Raw genomic sequence first — 18,700 nt, forward strand, 5'->3', positions numbered from 1 at the left:
GGAGGAACTTCCGAAAAAATCTTGAGGAACTTCCGGAGAAATTCCTGGAGAAATTTCCATGAGAAATTTTTTGAGGAACTTCGGAGGAATTTCTGGAGGAAATTCCGGAGGAATTCCTGGAGGAACCTCCGTAGGAACTTCCGAGGGAATTCCTGGAGGAACTTCCGCGGTAATTCCTGGAGGAACTTCCGGGGGAATTCCTGGGAGAACTTCCGGGGGACTTCCTGGAGGAATATCCGGAAGAATTCCTGGAGGAACTTCCGGGGGAATTCCTTGAGAAACGTCCGGGGGAATTCCTAAAGGAACTTCCGGGGGAATTTCTGAAAGAACTTCCGGGGGAATTCCTGGAGGAACTTCCGGGGGAATTCGTGGAGGAGCTTCCGGGGGAATTCCTAGAGGAACTTCCGGGGGAATTCCTGGAGGAACTTCCGGGGGAATTCCTGGAGGAACTTCCGGGGGAATTCCTTGAGAAACGTCCGGGGGAATTCCTAAAGGAACTTCCGGGGGAATTTCTGGAGGAACTTCCGGGGGAATTCCTGGAGGAACTTCCGGGGGAATTCGTGGAGGAACTTCCGGGGGAATTCCTGATGGAACTTTCGGGAGAATTCTTGGAGGAACTTCCGGAGGAATTTCTGAAGGAACTTCCTCCGGAAGTTCTTTCAGGAATTCCTCCAGGAGTTCCTTTAGGAACTTCTCTGAAAGTTCCTTTATGAATTCCTCCGGAAGTTTATCTAGGTATTCCTCCAGAGGTTTCTTTCAAAATTCCTCCGGAATATCCTTTGGGAATTCATCCGCAAGTTCCTCAAGGAATTCCTCCGGAAGTTTCTCCAAATTTTTTTCTGGAAGTTCCTCCAGGAATTTACCCTGAAATTCTTCCAGGAATTCCTCCGGAAGTTCCTCCGGGAATCCCTCCTGAAGTTCCTCCAGGAATTCTTCCGGAAGTACTTTCAAGAACTTCCGGAGGAATTCCTGAAGAGCCTTCCGGAGGAATTCCTAAAGGAACTTGTTGAGTAATTCCTGAAGAAATTTTCGGAGGAATACCTGATGGAACTTTCGAAGGAATTCCTGGTGGAACTTCAGGAGAAACTCTCAAGGGAATTACCGATAGACTTCCGAAGATTTCCTGGACGAATTCCTTGAACTTTCGAAGGAATTCCTGGAGGAGCTTCCGGATGAATTCCTGGAGTAACTTGCGGAAGAACTCCTAAGTTACTTTCGGAGGAACTCCTGAAGGTACTTCCGAAGGAATTATTGAAGTGCCTTCCGGAGGAATTCCTAAAGGAACTTGTTGAGTAATTTCCGAAGAAAATTTCTGAGGAATTCCTGGTGGAACTTAAGGAGATACTCTCGAGGGAATTACGAATTACCTTCCGGAGAACTCTTGGACGAATTCCTTGATGAATAACTGAACAAATTTCCTTAGGAATTGCTGGAGAAAATTCCCGAGGAATTACCAAAAAAACTCCTGGAAGAAGAATAACTCTTGAACGAACTTCCAAAGAAATTCCACGAGAAATGAGGAAAGAAATTCCTGAGGAATTTCCAAAAACAAAACTCTTGGAAAGAAGCTTCCGGAATAACTTCTGAACGAACCTTCAAAGAAATTCCATGAGGAACTTCCAAGGGAATTTTCTAAAGGAAATAGGAAGGACCTTTCAGAGGAATTCTTGAATGAAATTCTGGTGAACTCTTGAAGGAGCATCCGGAGAAATTCATAATTGAACGTCCGGACAAACTCCTGAACGAACTTTTGTATGAATTTCTGATGAAATTCCTGAACGAATTTCCGGAAGAATTTCTGAAGGAACTTTCTGAGAAATTCCAGAAGAAATCCGGTGGAATTGTCGAAAGAATTTCCGGAGAAATTCTTTAAGGTACTTTCGGAAAAAATCCTAAAGAAACTTCCCGAGGAATTTCTGAAGAAACTTTCTAAAGAGTTCCTGAAGGAGCTTCCGGAGGAATTCTCAGAGCAATTTCCGGAGTAATTTCTAAAGGAACTTCCGGAGGAATTCCTAAAGAAACTTCCGGAGGAATTTCCAAAGGATATTCCGGAAAAATTTTGAAAGGAAATCCTAAAGGAACTTCCGGAGCAATTCCTAAAGCAACTTCCGGAGGAATTCCTAAAGGAACTTCCGGAGGAATTCCTAAAGGAACTTCCGAGGAATTCCTAAAGAGAACTTCCCGAGGAATTTCTGAATAAACTTTCTAAAGAATTACCGAAGTAGCTTCCGGGAGAATCCTAAAGTAACTTTCGGAGGAATTCCTAAAGGAACTTCCGGAGGAATTCCTAAAGGAACTTCCGGAGGAATTCCTAAAGGAACTTCCGGAGGAATTCCTAAAGGAACTTCCGGAGGAATTCCTAAAGGAACTTCCGGAGGAATTCCAAAAGGAACTTCCGGAGAAATTCCTAAAGGAACTTCCGGAGGAATTCCTAAAGGAACTTCCGGAGGAATTCCTAAAGGAACTTCCGGAGGAATTCCTAAAGGAACTTCCGGAGGAATTCCTAAAGGAACTTCCGGAGGAATTCCTAAAGGAACTTCCGGAGGAATTCCTGGAGGAACTTCCGGAGGAATTCCTGGAGGAACTTCCGGAGGAATTCCTGGAGGAACTTCCGGAGGAATTCCTGGAGGAACTTCCGGAGGAATTCCTAGAGGAACTTCCGGAGGAATTCCTAAAGGAACTTCCAGAGGAATTCCAAAAGGAACTTCCGGAGGAATTCCGGAGAAATTCCTAAAGGAACTTCCGGAGGAATTCCTGATGGAACTTCACGAGGAAATCTTGAAAGAGGTTCGGAAGAATATGGAAGAATTTAGGAAAGAATTCCTGGTCGATCTCTCGGAGGAACTTTGGAGGGATTCCTTTAGGAAGTTTCGGCGGAACTCCATAAGAATTTTCCGGAGGAATTCTTCAAGAAACTTCCGAAGGAATTCCTGATCGAAATTCCTTCAAGAAACTTTCTAGATATTTTTTTAGAGGAATTTCTCAAGGAACTTCCTAAAAATTTTCTTGGAGAATTTCAGGAGAAACTTCCCGAGTAGTTATTTGAATAGGTTCAGTATCAATTCTTGCAGGAACTTCCGGGAGAATTCCTGGAGAAACTTCCGACAGAATTCTTGGAGAAATTTCCCAAGGAATTGCTGAAATAACTTCGGAAAGAATTCCTGATCGATCTGCCGGAGGAATGCCCGCAGGAACTTCTCGAGGAATTCCTAGAACAATTTCTGAGAGAATTCCTGGTTGATCTCCCGGAGAAACTTCGGAGGAATTTCTGAGGAATTCCTGAAGGACATCTTGGAGGAATTTCTGAAGGAATTTCCTGAAAGAACTACCGGAATAATTTGTGAATGATTTCCCGGAAGAATTCCTTGAAGAACATCTGGAGAAAGTCCTGAAGGATCTTGAAGAAACTTTCCGTTGAATTCCTGAAGGAACTTTCGGAAGAACAATTCACGAAATATCTTCAGAATGAATTTCTGAAGGATACTCCGGAGGGATTCCTAGAGAGCCTTTGATGCATTTCTGACAACGCTTCCGGAGATATTTCGGATAGTTTCCATTGCATTCAATAAGTTCATGCTGATCCATTCCGTCCCAACGGCGTGAAGCCGCCTCGCCACCGCTGTCTAAAAATGATTCACCACCAAGCTCATCACGCTGCAGGCGATACAATTTCGATAGTATCAGAGTTCTTTCTTAGAAAAAGTATATAGCACAAATTATAAAAAATAACCAGTCGATTTATCAGTCATAAACGTCATATACTTCTTTATTGTCCGATGAGTTTTGCGTTTATTTGTATGCCCTAAAATAATGCGAAGGAAAGTGTTTCTAGGTATAAAACCGATTGTCCCATATTATTCAGACTGTAAGCTATAATTTAAGACAAAACAATTTGACCCCCCATCAATGGCCTAACCCATTAAATGACGCAAACCAGAATGTGTAAACGGGAAGGCAGAACTAGTGGCAGAACATCGCACGAAGAAGTGGATCTCAAGCAATTTGAGATGTATGTTGAGCAATCAGTATTAGAAGTATAATTCCGCCTGTAGGAGATTATAGAATGTAGAGTTGACTGCAGTGCAGTGTAGAGTCCGTTGAACGTTGTGGAACACCTTCAGGTACCAAAACGTTACCAGACAAGAATAATCAGCTAGTAATGTGGAGGAAGTGGCATATTCTTCTGGTGACGTCGCTTGAAATAATCATCTTATTTCGGTATATTATTGGACAAATTCATTACATGCCATGCTAGAAACCACCGTACGCACTGCTCACAAAGCATTACACTTGTCCACTTTTTTGGAGGTTTCCATTCACGGAACTGTCTTTCCAATTCCAAGGAAGTTCTCGTATGCGCTGGGGAAAGCAAACAAACTTCAGAGATATGGCTTCGGCTGGACGAGACATCTACACCTACGACGATACAAGCGAGGAGATGCTACAAAAGATAATTATTTTTCGGAAAAAAAGTTGCAGCTATTTATTTCCAAGCTATTACCTGTTTGTTGACAGACAAAAAATGTTTTTATTTCGCCTACTGTAACTACTGCTTTTGCGTTGAAATTACTTTGGTAATTTGATCAAATTTTCCTTGACCTTTTTCCTTAAGAACTGCGTACTAGGCTTAATGTGTTATTTTCAAAGCTTTAAAGTAATTTTGTTCCATACCTTCCTACTCGATTTTGAACTTGACTTTCAATCGCTGATTAAAGTACAAGACATTGATGATACACACATCTCACGCATTCTGGGATTAGCGTTTTTCTGTTGCAGTCTTCTTTATTGCTCATAGCGAATGGGTTGAAAACATGTACCTCTCGACGGTAATGCGTCTCTGCTTTTGCGGTTGCAATCGAGGTTCGAGTTGATGTGTCTTTCGCTAATAGCCAAATTCTGAAACGGTAAAAAATATTTTTTTTTGCATTCACACAGCACCGCTATCTGAGGATTTTTTCCAAAAATGTCGGACAGACTTTTACGAGTGCCCGAAGAATGTCCTCGCGCAGAACGTCTGCACCCGGATAGATCCATTCGAGGCCTGCATGTCGAGGAAAGCGTTGGAGAATACTCAACATGTATTCACATATAAGGTATGTACCTTCAATAAAAAAGTTCAATGACATCTTATCTCACAAAAATGAAAAAAAACCTCATAAAACATTTATTGCAGATTGAAAACGAGGGCAAGCCGCTGACGAATCAGAAGAGCTCTGGGCGTTGTTGGCTGTTTGCGGCACTGAATTGCATCCGGATTCCCTTCATCAAGCAGTACAATCTGGACGAGTTTGAGTTCTCCCAGGCGTATCTGTTCTACTGGGACAAAATCGAACGAGCAAACTACTTCCTGAACAATGTGGTCGATACTGCCCGGCGGGGGGAGAAGGTTGACGGTCGGCTCGTCGCATTCCTGCTGTCGGATCCAACCTGCGATGGTGGTCAGTGGGACATGCTGGTAAATCTCATCAACAAGCATGGGGTGATGCCGAAAAAATGCTTCCCGGAGAGCTACAGCTGCGAAGCGAGCACCCGAATGAATTCCGTTATCAAAAGTAAGGTAGGTCTGATGATAGCGCGCGGTTAGACGACACGGATGGATGTGTATTGCACATTCATGTTTCGAGTGGATGTGCGATTCCAGTGCATGAGATAGCGTCGATAGATTAGGTGTTGCGATATTTTATGTTGTTTATTTTGTAGATTTCAGTGGTTTATGGGGCACTGCGGCCGTTGTCAACAGTGAAAAAATGTACAGTTTTGAATTTTTGGTTTTCACAAAGTTGATTTCAGTTAAAGTCCTAACTGTAAATAAACGAAAAATGTACATGTTTCGAGATATTTAACAAAACAAATATTTTCGAACGGCCGAGTTGCCGAATAATATGCAATTAAGGTGGTTATACAACAAAGCCACAAATCGGCCATCTTGGAAACCACGTGGTTTTTCTAGTGATTTTTCAAGAGCACGAATTGAGAGAACCACAACGCCCATGGGGATGAAACATCCGTAGATCGTTTGTTTACTCATGCTAAACAATCGACTTTAATTTCAGCATTGTACGAAAATTATTACGCTAGATTAGAACTTTTGATAATAGTAGTAGAAACCCGTGTGGTGAATTTGGAATTCACCACATGGCTTGATTGTATAATCACCTTAATTGTAATCAAGCGTAGGTCTTCCACCTTCATTAGTCGTTTGATTAGACGCGACCGCATGAGTAGAACAGTCACACTCATCAAATTCTTTAGCCAAGCAAATCCTTGGCACAGAAGAGTGTGATTGATTCACACTCTATACAAATCATCCCAGCTCTTTGATGGGGGCATAGAGTTTGATGTTCTCGCTAATAAACAATGTGAGCTCGCTTGACTGTGGATATACAACAGTAAAGCACATGTGAAGATTGGACAAATCAGGCATCCAAAAGATTCAATTTGCAAAAAACCGCGGTGGTTAGTACTCGGATTCTGATGGCTTTTCCGCAAACATGACCTTTAAGTGGTCTTGTTGTGTAGGGGTTATCACGCCTATTTATAGAGTTTTAGGTTGATGATTCGAGTCCCTCCAAGACACGCGGATTCTTTTTCGCAAATTTTATATCAATTCTTGTTATTCTTGGTATACTCAACGTATCCCCGGGCCGTGGCCAATCTACGTTGTATGACACTAGGCAATACGTTTACACTGCTGGCTTAAATTTTCAACGTGACGATTAATATATAGAACTCATGACATCAATGTGAACTCGACTCGTGGAAAACTTATTCCAGGTTATCCGAGGCTTGTGATAGACCCTTTATCACAACGGACCTTTCCATCCACTGACTGGTAGGCTCGAGCGTCTCGTCCTCTGCTTCAGACCCATAAGGGGTCCGAAACAGTTCAGTTTCAGGGTAGTAAACTTGTGAGAGAATAGAAGATAGAGGAGGAGAGTGTGGAGCGGCTTGTGAACCGCTTCCGGCTCTAGCGACTGCTATGGAACCTATGTATTAGAGATTTGTTTGTAAAGATAGAAACGGTTGTGTTTATGTTCATGATAGATGTTTAGACAGTTCGGGATCCCAACGATAGAGTTTGTAATAGCTTAGAAACTTTTCAGATGATTTATACTTATGGTAGAAGGGAAATGATTGAAATCCGTTTTCTGATGATTGTCGAAAAAGCTATGTAGATTGATATGATAGAGGTACGTGCAGTTTGGGATTAGCATGATCACGTTGGTTTAAGTTTAGAAACATAAAATAGAAAAGGAGGGAGCCGAGGGGTGGGGGGAAAAATACCTAACCATTTGACGTAGAAAGATTAAAATAATTAAACTGAATTGAAATTAATCAATTAAATTTTACACTTTTGATCAAACTTGTGTTAAAAATGTGTTCCAAGCGTGCCCATCGAATTAAGTATATTACGAGTACTGATAACCGTATGCTACTAAATAAAGCTCGTGATTAAAAGATGAAGGTTGGCTCATCAAAATATAATATTATTCTAGATATTCTCTTAAGTATGAAAACTGAACCCTAACTGTACCGAAACTGCTTTCACCATTTTGCCGCCCCGAGCACAGCCGCCTCTGCCACTCATAGGCAATATCCCTCCCACCGCCTTGACAGCCTCCAGAAGTATCTACCAAAATATTTGAGAACTAGAATGAATTATTAACATGTCCAGCCATTACATAAAATGATTTGTTCAAGCAAAGGCGTCATAGATGCGGGAACGACATCGCCATAAACGACACGGGGCAACCATGCTCCACACGACAGTGCAACAATGCACCAAATCTGGGACCTCCTAAACTGTTCTATGCAACGCAGAGTTTTACCCTCTCTTGCGTTATGTGATGCTAAAAATAAGCTCCCAATCATTTGATGGCAAAAATAAAAAATAAAATAAAAACAATCAAACAAAATTAAAATATTCTAGCTAAATTTTACTATTTTGGTCGAGCATGGGTCAGCCGCCTGACACCCGCGTTGAAAAATATGTTCCATGCGTGCCCCCACATAAAATAATAACGCGTGCTAATCACTAATGATACTAAAAGATTTAAATGGAATTAGATATTGTTCCCGCTTATCATTTTAGCACCGCCAGGGGGAACTTGGCCGATACCCACTGCACTTTTCTTTCCCTTACCATAAACAATTACCATCATTTGTGATATCTCAACGGAATCTTATTGGGAATTCTGAAATGGCAGAAAATCAATGCAGTTAGATTGCCAGGTAATACGTGCACATCGTAGCACTGGTGATGCATCACAATCATATATATACAGTAGAGTGGGGCACAGTTGTATGGAAAAACGCAAACTTCGTCCGATCAAGTGAGATCAAGGTTTTTCTGAATCGTTTTGGGACCCCAATCAACTATGCTAAATATGGGCTCGATTGGTTGCGACCTCGCATGCCGCATCGCGTTTTAAATTTACATGGAGATCAGTATGGGAAAACTTTCTTTTTCACATTTTTGCTATTAGCGGCTTCAATTTATCATCAATCACGTGACTCAATACGTTAGCATGTAGTCTGAAAGATTCCGAAAGACTTTGCCGAAGAAGGTACGTAGCTGAAAGGTCTACAAAAAATGTTATTACGTTTCGAAAATTGATTGTTCAAACCATATGCAAGAAATCAATGTTTCTGCCAGCACTACCGGACGACCTATAGTTATCGAAGGGCAAAACCCATCTTCCTTCTTGTCGGTTTTTTTCTTTGTGAAATGATTCAGGATAGCTCCCATGAGCTATAAAACCCTATAAGAACAATTATTTTGAAATAACACTCAGTTAAATTATTGGTCTACGTAGTTCGGCAGTGCTGGCAGAATAAACGATTTTTTGCAATGGTTTGAACACTCAATCTTCGAAACATTATAACTTTTTTCGTGGACGTTCCAGCAACGTACCTTCTTCAGCAAAGTTTTTCGGCATCCTTTGGGTTATACTTTAACGCAATGTGCCACTTGGTTTATGATGAACTGAAACCTCTAGTAGTAGAAATGCAAAAATATACGTTCTCCCATACTAATTTCCATACAAACTTCAAACGCGATGCGGAAAGCGAGGAAGAAACCAATCGGTCCCAAATTCTGCACAGTTGTTCGTAGCCCAGAATGGTTTCGAAAAACCATTGATTTGAAAAAATGACCATGACGCCCCACTCTAATATACAGGAGTATATGCACTATATGATGACATTGACCGGAAGATTAGATAAGCATTCCCCCCCTTTTTTCGCAAATTTTATATCAATGTGTCCATTTTAAAACATGTGCTGTACAATGCACAGCCAAGATATTTAACGAAAAATGACGAAGTAGTGAATACTCATATGTGAATATGTACATTATGTGGAAGATATTGATTTGAAAAATGTATTGGAGGTAATCACTTTCCCTTCGATAGGACTGGAACCCACGACCCTCAGTACGTTAGACTGGTGCTTTAACCAACTAAGCTACGAAGGACCTCCGTCGACCTTCGCAACCTAGCGGCTACTGAATGAGCTCGAGATTCCCAAATTGGACGCATAGTCAAATCACTCGCAATCCATTTGTCAAGCCAACACTTCCACATGTGTATAGTACAAGTTCACATTAGAGGTTCAGGAGCGTGAGTATTTAGAATGTCTGGCGGCCACTTTGGGAATCTCGAACTCATTCAGTAGCCGCTAGTTTGCGAAGGTCCTTCGTAGCTTAGTTGGTTAAAGCACCATTCTAGCGTGCTGAGGGTCGTGGGTTCGAGTCCCATCGAAGGGAAAGTGGTTGCCTTCAATGCATTTTCAAATCAATATCTTCCACATAATGTACATATTCACAACATTGTAAATTAATGTCCAAGCCGGGTGGTTTAATCCCCGGAATATATTGAATTGAAAAATGACGTTTGTAAGCTAATTATCCACGAAATCAATCAACAAAACACCACATGTACTTAAAACTAGTCATACAAACTTCTCGACTATAAAAATACATTCGCAATATTTCAAACCATGTATTTAGGCGGAGGTCGTGGTTCCGGATGATCCCAATTATTATAGTTCTCGTTGTAATAGTTGTTGTTCTACTTTTTTGATGGCTTAGTTAATTCAAGTACAATTCCGATTTCTAGCTGCGGGAATACGCCAAAGTCCTGCGTACACTGATCGCCGATGGAGCCAGCGACGAAGGTGTGCAAGCCAAAATCCAGGAGCAAATGAACGAAGTGTACAACGTGGTTGGCATATGCCTCGGCATTCCGCCGGAGAAGTTCACCTGGGAGTATTATGACAAGAGCAAGAAGTATCTGAGCATCGGTCCAATCAAGCCGGTGGACTTCTATGAGAAGTACGTCAAACCATATTTCAACGTTGACGACAAGGTGTGCCTGGTTACGGATCCACGCTCGTCGAATCCTTACGGACGTTCATATACGGTAGATTGCCTGGGGAACGTGGTCGGTGGAAGACCGGTGCTGTACAACAATCAACCGGTGGAAACGCTGCTAGACTTGGTGGCAAAAGCGTTAAAGCTTGGCGAACCGGTGTGGTTCGGCTGCGAAGTTAGCAAACGTTTCGCCGGAAAACAGGGTATTGAGGATTTGGACATGTAAGTATTGAATATAAATTGAATCCAGTTTGCCATTTACTGATACTTTCATTTTTTTTTCTTTTCCGCAGACATGACTTCAAATTAGTTTTTGGGGTAGATATTCAAACGACTATGGACAAGGCGGATCGTTTGATGTATGGCGAATCAATGATGACGCACGCCATGGTGTTTACTGGAGTTTCAGTGGATGTAAGTGTCTTCACTTTTCAGTTCAGTGATGTGTAATAGAATCTGAATATGTTGCTTTTTTACTTGCAGCCCAACACGCAGAAGCCAACTAAATTCCGCGTGGAAAATTCATGGGGTGAGGACCGTGGCGAAAAGGGATATCTTATTATGACTGCCGAGTGGTTCAAAGAATTTGTATTCGAAGTGGTTGTGGATCGCAGCATAGTTCCGCAAGATGTGTTGGATGTGTTCGATCTAACGCCAACGACTCTGCCTGCTTGGGATCCAATGGGGACGTTGGCCAAATAAATATAGGCGTTGCTTGCATCACATCTAAAAGCAAGGGCGCTTTTATAACCATTCTTCGATTTGCATGAAAAAAAAAATAGGAACTAAAATATTTGAAAGCATACACAAACATAAGATAGCTGCTATGAGCAGAAGGACGCCAAGCTTTTAAATAAAATGCAGCTGTAGTAGGAAACAACAAAAAACGAATATGGCATGAAATTCAAGGCTTAGCGCGATTTTCAATATTCGAACAAGGTAAAGCAAACACGCGTGCAAGCTTGGAGAACGCCATTCTTGTGTATGACAAGAAGTAATATAATCTAGCTAATATATAAACTGTATTTAAATGAATAAAATATGATTCTTTGTCACATATATAAAACAACAGAAAGAAATATGGAAGACGTAACATTTTTTAAAAAGAAAAAAAATATACGAAACGGAAATTATAATATTTAGTGATTTTCAACTCATACGATGACTTACTCAACAATTTGACAAGGTATTCAATAGTTGATGTCGCTTGTAACTTCTATGTGGGGAAAACATCTAAAAAACAGCTACGAATATGTACCTATCCCTAGGACAGCTATTTTATCAAAAGATCAATGACATTGATCCATTATTCTACCGTGGCCTTTTGCATGAGGTGGTTCTTACGCGGATTTTGGGATTAACGTGGCGAAAAATCTTTCTTCGATTAAGTCGATCATTTTCATTTCTGTTGAAAATAAGGGAACCCACGCCATTCTACTGACTGACCAGGTTTAAACAATCGGCACGGAAAACGGTGGGTAACGCGTACCGTTGGTACTTCGCGTACCTTAAGGAATAAAATAGATTCTATCTCGCGGTCCTTAGTATTTTACCCTGAAATTCCTTTCCCTACCTCCTCGTGACACTGGCCGGGATACGACCAACCTTAGGGAAAATCGGGTCTCGTCTGTTCTCCATGTTAGGAGCGGCTGGTCATCATTCGAGTGCCAGCGAGGGACTCAAGCAAAGTTGTGCACCGTGTTCCACTGGAAATGTAGAGGGATCGGTCCTCCGAAAATTTAGGGGGTATATGTCAGGCCTTGCGAGCCAGTTTAAAAATAAAACAAGCAACGAATCATCAGCGAGAGAATACGGATAGGAACAATCGGCGAAGTCCACAGCAACGAAAAAAGACTAGCGATTGGAAGCTCGGTTCGTGGAACTGCAAATTTCTCCAGGAGCACACGCATGCCCGCCTATGTGCTTAATGACCGCGGATTCGGTATCGTAGCACCAGGGTCCAGGAGGTTTGTTGGATGGAAACAATGGTGCTAATGTTAGAGGTAGCCATACCATATACTAGAGCTGCAGCAACACTCACGAGCTGGGAACAGCTTTCATAGTGACGGACGATATGCAAGGGCGCGTGATCAGGTGGTGACCGGTTCTTTTACGTCCATAGCTTACACTCCGGAAGCATTGTACGTACGATAAGTACGCATTCTACGCGCAGCTGGAACTTGAGGACGACAGCTGCCTTAGCCACGACGTCAAAGTCAACATAGGGGATTTTAACGCTCAGGTTGACCAGGAGGAGGAGGAGTTCAGATCGACTTTTGGAAAGTTAATCGCCCGCCGTCCGACGAACGAAAACGGCCTCCAAGTTCCGACTAATTGATTTCACCGCCTCCAAGAATATGGCCATTCGCAGCACCTACCGCCAACATAGCCTTCCGTGTCGGTACACCTGGAGATCAACACTGCATCTTCTTCTTCTTATTGGCATTACATCCCCACACCTGGGACAGAGCCGCCTCACAGCTTAGTGTTCATTAAGGGCTTCCACAGATGTCAACTGCGAGGTTTCTAAGCCAAGTTACCAATTTTGCATTCGTATATCATGAGGCTAACACGATGATACTTTTAAAGACTAAAGAGGGGGGGGGGGGGTAATGGGTCGACCTCACCGGTTCGTTGCAGCCGTTGCTGCTGCTGATGATCGACGGATGCTGATGCTGCTGCTTCGTTGGATGATTACGTAGGTGGGTTTAGTTTTTCTTCTAAACTGAATTGCCTCTCTGCCGCATACTTGTCGCTCGCAGCCAGGTATCCACAAACGCAAAGGGAGAGGGGGGGGGGGGGTATTCGACGGTAAGACCTAATAACCAGGGATTGAACTTATAATTTCATTATCATTTAGTATTCAGCCAATAACTCACTTCAAAGACAGAATTCCAGAATGTGTTGTATAGCGAACTTCTAGCGCTATACTCCCTCTGCTGTGCCAAAGGCTTGCTTGGCTAAAGTATTTGATGAGTGTGATTGCTCTACGCATGCGGTCGCGTGTGCGGCTGAGCTTATCGACGGCTTATCGACTATTCGCTGATGATACCTCATTACTTTATGAAGCAAATTGCGTTGCGGATCTACAAAGACAAATGAAGGAAGACTTCGTTGTCCTACAAGACTTCTTCAATACAAATCTGCTTTCCCCAAATCTCGCCAAAACAAATTACATGGTTATCCACTCTTCCCGAAAACGTCTGCCTCCACGAGATACTTTAGAAGTTCATGGATGTCTGATCGAGGAAGTTTATGAATATTCTTTTCTTGCACTTATTTTGGACTTGACGATGAAGCGCATGGACTGCACATAAGCTCCATTTGTGGAATATTTCGAAAGATTGTTACCTTTATACCCAGGAAGTGGATTATAAGGCTATACCATACTCTATTCCACTCCAGACTTCTGTATCTGGTTACTTGCTGGGGCTCATCTCGTCGATCTTCAATGAAGGAACTGAAAGTAATTCAAAATAGGTATTTGAAGATAGTCAAGACCATCGCTATCCCCAACAATCACACTATATAGAGAAGATGCTGATTCAATTTTGCCGATAAAGCACTTCAGGCTTTTCAAATCCGGGTAGAAATACGCAAAATTCTAACCGATCCCTCAACGCACCATAATACGAATATCCAAAGAACTGTTCACAACAGAGAATTAAGATATGAAGGAAGCCTCACTTTAGCAAGATTCAATACGGAGTTTGATCGCAGAAAATTTGCCTATACCGGGAGTAAGCTGTTTAATGAACTTCCTGCAGCATGCTAACTGTAAAACGGCTTCAAGCCTGAACATGTTCAAAAAATCGTTAAGAAAACATTTGAAAGAGAGCATCCATGTTTACGTCCTAGGGAAAAGTCCCATTAATAATAAAAACTTCCTTCTCATTCCAAACAATTTTCATTAGCCAATCTATGCTAATGACTTCGACTTTCAAATGAAAATCATCCATCCAATCATCCATCCACTCGTTTGGTATGATTATCATCTGAATGATTATGTATCGCGTTATGGATGACAAACATATGGATTTTCAAAACTGAATGATGGCCTTCTGGAAATCATCCGATTTTTGTTATGGGGCACGGGTGAGGCAAAAGTCATACTGTAATTGGCGGGATTTTTCGTTCAGTGTAGGCAGGGGATCACTCGGCTCGTGGATCGATGAAGACCGCAGCTAAATGCGCGTCAGAATGTGAACTGCAGGCCACATAAACACCGACACGTTGAACGCATATTGCACAGCATACTACAGTACGATGTACATATTTTGAAGTGCCCACATGTTTCGCTGGCCCTCGTCTAGGCCCGGAATGCATTTCCGGTGTATCGAACGGTTGCAACCTCTGTCTCGCCAATCATTTGAAGATATTAGAAGCCAACTTAAGTTAGAAAGAAGAAGAGTGCGAGCAGAATCTTCCTAACTAGCAGCACTGCCATCTTCCGAAGTATTTTCCTATGAAGTTATGAAGAATCTCTCGACGAAATTCTGAAAAATTTTCCGACGAAATTCTAAAACCAACCCTCCTGAGAAATTTCTAAAAAATGGCCGTGCAAATTCTATAGATTTTTCCGTGGACATTATGAAGAATTACCAGATAAAATTTCGAAGAATTCAGAACACAAAAAAAATCAGAATAATTCACGAGAATATTCCGAACGTTTCTGGACCGGCGCATATGATTCGCATTAACCTAGAGTTGGAGATAATAGAATATGGAAAGCATGCATTGACCCGTAAACAAGCAAATCAATATTAATAATTCTTCTGATGCGCGTATTTGATGGCAATAAGAAAAAAGAGGGAAAGAACATATTTGCCCGCAATTACATGATATACGATCCAAAATAGTTTTATACGCCGAATCACTCTTACTTATCACATGCACACAAACTGTGTGGTCTAGAGATTAGCGCTTCTGGTTTATGACATCACTTACCATGGTAAATTCTGATTTATGCTTCTGTCTATATGGTTCCTTTTTGAAGCATTAGTATGGAATAAAGCAAAAAAAAAAATGGCACTCTAATAATACGGGAGTAATTCATTCTGTGGAATGACTTTCTGAAGAATTGGTTCCAAGGGAATTTCATACAATAAATAACACTTTTTTCATTATGTAAACGCAATCATTTCATCATCTAATTAAAATCCATTTCAAAACAAATTTTTCTATTGACTACTTATTGTTTTGGCCTATTCAGCTTCTTTTGGTACATGTCGTATTCGTAACTCATCTTGGCCCAAATTCCCATACACATTTTCACCAATCTAGTGTCTGGTTCAGTTTTTCGCTTTTCCCGACGATAAATTTGTTTCACGATATGTTTAGCCGCTGCGAATTCGTACCTTTGAATCAATGCAATGGCCATATAAAGACGACATCGTGCTATGACCGATGGTTCACCCAAACGGATTGCTAACTTCATCTGTTGCACTGATATCCGGCCAGCGGTATCTGCCTGAAAAACAACCAAAAAAAAAGCTTTATATGCAAGAGAAACTATCCCTATATGGTTGCATTCTTACGCAAGTTAGTTTATAGTCACCTAGAGCAGAGAATGCTCCCCCCAATGTCGACAACCAGGACATCATTTCGTCTAACTCGATTCGTTCCCACATCATTTGATTGGCTCGTTCACCCCTATGAAAACAAAGCATACAAATGTAAATTTAATGTAATTTAATTCCGCGCATCGCCTAATACCGTGGTTTTCATCAAAAATCAGAACCTGGCTATCATGGACATCACATTATTTGGAGAAATGTTCAAAAATAATATGTTTGAACAGTTCACCAAATAATACAGTATGGTCCATAAAAAAATGCGAAAACATCAAAATTATAGTTACGTAGTTACAAAGTTGAGAGACTATGTTACATAGTAACAATTTTTTTCATTAATACATTCACTAGATACAAATGTTTTTTTCATGATACGTTTGCTTACACACATATATATGAATAGTAGAAATAACCCTTTAATGTACAAAAACATAAGTTGAAAAATATTTTCGCATTTTTTTATGGACCATACTGTACAATGTCCATGATAGCCAGGTTCTGATTTTTTATGAAAAACACGGTATTAGGTGATGCGCGGAATTAGGGCAGGTCACGGTATCATGATATGAGTAACCTCAACTCATTTGCATTTACATAGATAAGTCAGCATAATGTGACTGTTATTTATAAAAATGTCATACATATTTATGTTAAACCGTTGGCAACAAATTTTCCGAAAATTAACGTTCAAAATGTGATGTTTGAGAATGTAATTTTAAAATGAATCCCCAGGATTTTGCCTCTGGATAAGAAAATCATTCTCTAAAAATTTCAGCTCAATTAGCTTTTGCATAAGAGAAGAAAACCTAGATGCCAGCCAGAGTAAACGCGACGTGCGACGTTTTGTTTTGTCAAATCGGCCGTTTGTTGTACATTTAGTTTACTCTAACATTAGTAACGGAGTTATAGCTATAGTTCCAGTAACTTAGACTAAATTAATATTACAAATATTCCAATCATTTGGTTTAAGTTACTGCAAGTAGCGCTATAACTCCTTTGTTAGTTGAATTCTAAAAACGAACCATTAGGCAGAGTTGTAGAAAACCCTTCGCACTAGAACTCCACCAACACATTTTGAATTTCAGCTTCTGGAACGAGTTATTGACAACCTACTACAACATGATCGATAACATCCTTGCTCATGATATACAAATGCAAAAATGGTAACTTGGCTTAGAAATGTCGCAGTTAACAACTGTGTACACTAATCTTCGAGACGGCAATGTCCCAGTAGGGGTTGTAATGTCAATCAGAATAGGTTTTTTACATACCACGCATAGTCCATTGGTTCCCGTGAGGGTGGATGGATTCTAATCACGACTCTCTGATGGTTACTTCTCCAGATATCCGCAATAAGATTTGCGATCATTAGCCGATACAGAGGGAAGCATTGGAGATCCAACAGGAACCGGTTGAGCTCGATGGAATCAATCGAAAGGAAGCAGAAGGTGTTTTCATCGCTGCCGCTGAGTTTATAACGCTTTTCCGATTTGTTAAAACAATTTCTACATATTGAATACTTGTCAATAGTGTTAACATAGTTTTGAACTAGATACGAAATCATTTTCTGTAAAAAAATTATGCTATTTTACCAGTTTTGATTAAACCTGTTTTTTTTTCGATTGAAAAACATAACACAGCTGATCAACAACGTCGGATAGCACTGACTGTCAGATATGACATAGTAAACAGCTTGTGCTACCAGCACGACAGCTAGCACAATTCATTACAAGCATATATAGCGCTCCTGGTGGATTCTAGCGCAAACAAGAAGATTTCAAAAGAAGGGGAATGGCCTAAAATGCTTCCGCATATGCATTTTAGGTCCGTACTTTTTTGTGCGTTTTGATCCCGTGACTTAGCTTGGGCCAATGAATTATTGGCAGTGGCTGATTTTCTACTCGCCGCTATCACATCCCGGCGCTATAGTATATGCGCAAAATAGCCAGCATGAGTTAACCGCCAGAAATTTGTATGGCGAAAGACATCTAACGCGAGTTTTCTCAAGATTAGGAACTTTTCATGAAAAACTATTTAGTACCGGTTATGAAGGATGGTGTCCGCTACTACGCCTACTAAATATTTTTTCGATTGAGGTGCTTAATTTCGAGTAATCGAATCGTAGATGCCTTTCGCTATACTGATTTCAGAAAGTTAACTCCTTCTGTGCCGCTGTAAGCACGCTCAAAGTGGGCGATTCATTTAGATTATAAGAAGGCATCAAGTACATGCTGTATAGATTTGGCAAACATTTTCGACAGGTATTTTTCAGGTTTTCAACTCGTTGATTATACTAAAGACACACTGGTGGTACAAGTACCACGGTTATATACCCTAGTACATATTGTACCATGGTTTTCCACGTTGTACCAGCATGGTACAAGGTGACACACTAGTGGTACAACTTGTACCATGGTACGAATACCACCAGTGTGTCATTAGTATTAACAAAGAAAAAATGAATTATTGGCAGTGGCTGATTTTCTACTCGCCGCCGTCACATCAAGGCGCTATAGTACAGTGAACGTTCGCTAATTGGGGGTTTTCTAGTTGGGGCGCTTTTTAGTTGGGGGTTCGCTAATTGGGGCGAAACCCAATTAAAAAGCAGCTAAGCGTCAGAATGTGATGTAAAAACGTTGACGTTTTGTTTCCGTGTTTGGCGGGATCGATATTTTCTGGCGCGTAAAATTTTCCTTTGTTCAATGCAAAAAGTAAACAACATTGACGCTTGTCAAAACGCCCCAATTAGCGAACG

At 41.1% G+C, this 18,700-nt stretch overlaps 2 protein-coding genes and 1 non-coding gene across 3 annotated transcripts in view; 2 read left to right on the forward strand and 1 right to left on the reverse strand.

Moving 5' to 3' along the window:
- Positions 1-11,508, forward strand: part of LOC134219462 (bleomycin hydrolase) — a 35,512-nt gene extending 24,004 nt beyond the window's left edge. The window contains exons 3-7 of the mRNA XM_062698193.1: positions 4,936-5,093; positions 5,174-5,557; positions 10,119-10,594; positions 10,666-10,786; positions 10,856-11,508. Coding sequence (XP_062554177.1) covers positions 4,936-5,093; positions 5,174-5,557; positions 10,119-10,594; positions 10,666-10,786; positions 10,856-11,074 — 1,358 coding nt within the window. The 3' untranslated portion in view covers positions 11,075-11,508. The remainder of the gene's footprint in view (positions 1-4,935; positions 5,094-5,173; positions 5,558-10,118; positions 10,595-10,665; positions 10,787-10,855) is intronic.
- Positions 11,509-14,508: 3,000 nt separating this feature from the next.
- LOC134228317 (5.8S ribosomal RNA) lies at positions 14,509-14,660 on the forward strand. The gene has a single exon (XR_009983961.1). It is a non-coding gene; the product is annotated as a 5.8S ribosomal RNA (ribosomal RNA).
- Positions 14,661-15,464: 804 nt separating this feature from the next.
- Positions 15,465-17,596, reverse strand: LOC134219201 (uncharacterized protein F58A4.6). The gene is made up of 4 exons (XM_062697899.1): positions 17,553-17,596; positions 17,217-17,512; positions 15,910-16,024; positions 15,465-15,842 (listed from the first exon to the last, which is right to left on the reverse strand). Exons 2-4 carry the CDS (start codon positions 17,507-17,509, stop codon positions 15,564-15,566), a joined length of 687 nt encoding a protein of 228 aa, XP_062553883.1. The 5' UTR covers positions 17,510-17,512; positions 17,553-17,596; the 3' UTR covers positions 15,465-15,563.
- Between the last annotated feature and the right edge of the window lie 1,104 nt (positions 17,597-18,700).

This window comes from Armigeres subalbatus, chromosome 3 (genome assembly GCF_024139115.2).
Source record: "Armigeres subalbatus isolate Guangzhou_Male chromosome 3, GZ_Asu_2, whole genome shotgun sequence".
Taxonomy (NCBI): Eukaryota; Metazoa; Arthropoda; class Insecta; order Diptera; family Culicidae; genus Armigeres; species Armigeres subalbatus.

What these genes read in the sequence shown, in the direction of transcription:
- LOC134219201 (XM_062697899.1), bottom strand. Translation starts at nt 17,509, where the DNA reads ATGATTTCGTATCTAGTTCAAAACTATGTTAACACTATTGACAAGTAT. An exon ending in GAACCAATGGACTATGCGTG is followed by an intron (nt 16,025 to 17,216) that starts GTATGTAAAAAA and finishes TTGTTTTCATAG; the next exon opens with GGGTGAACGAGCCAATCAAA. An exon ending in GTGACTATAAACTAACTTGC is followed by an intron (nt 15,843 to 15,909) that starts GTAAGAATGCAA and finishes GTTGTTTTTCAG; the next exon opens with GCAGATACCGCTGGCCGGAT.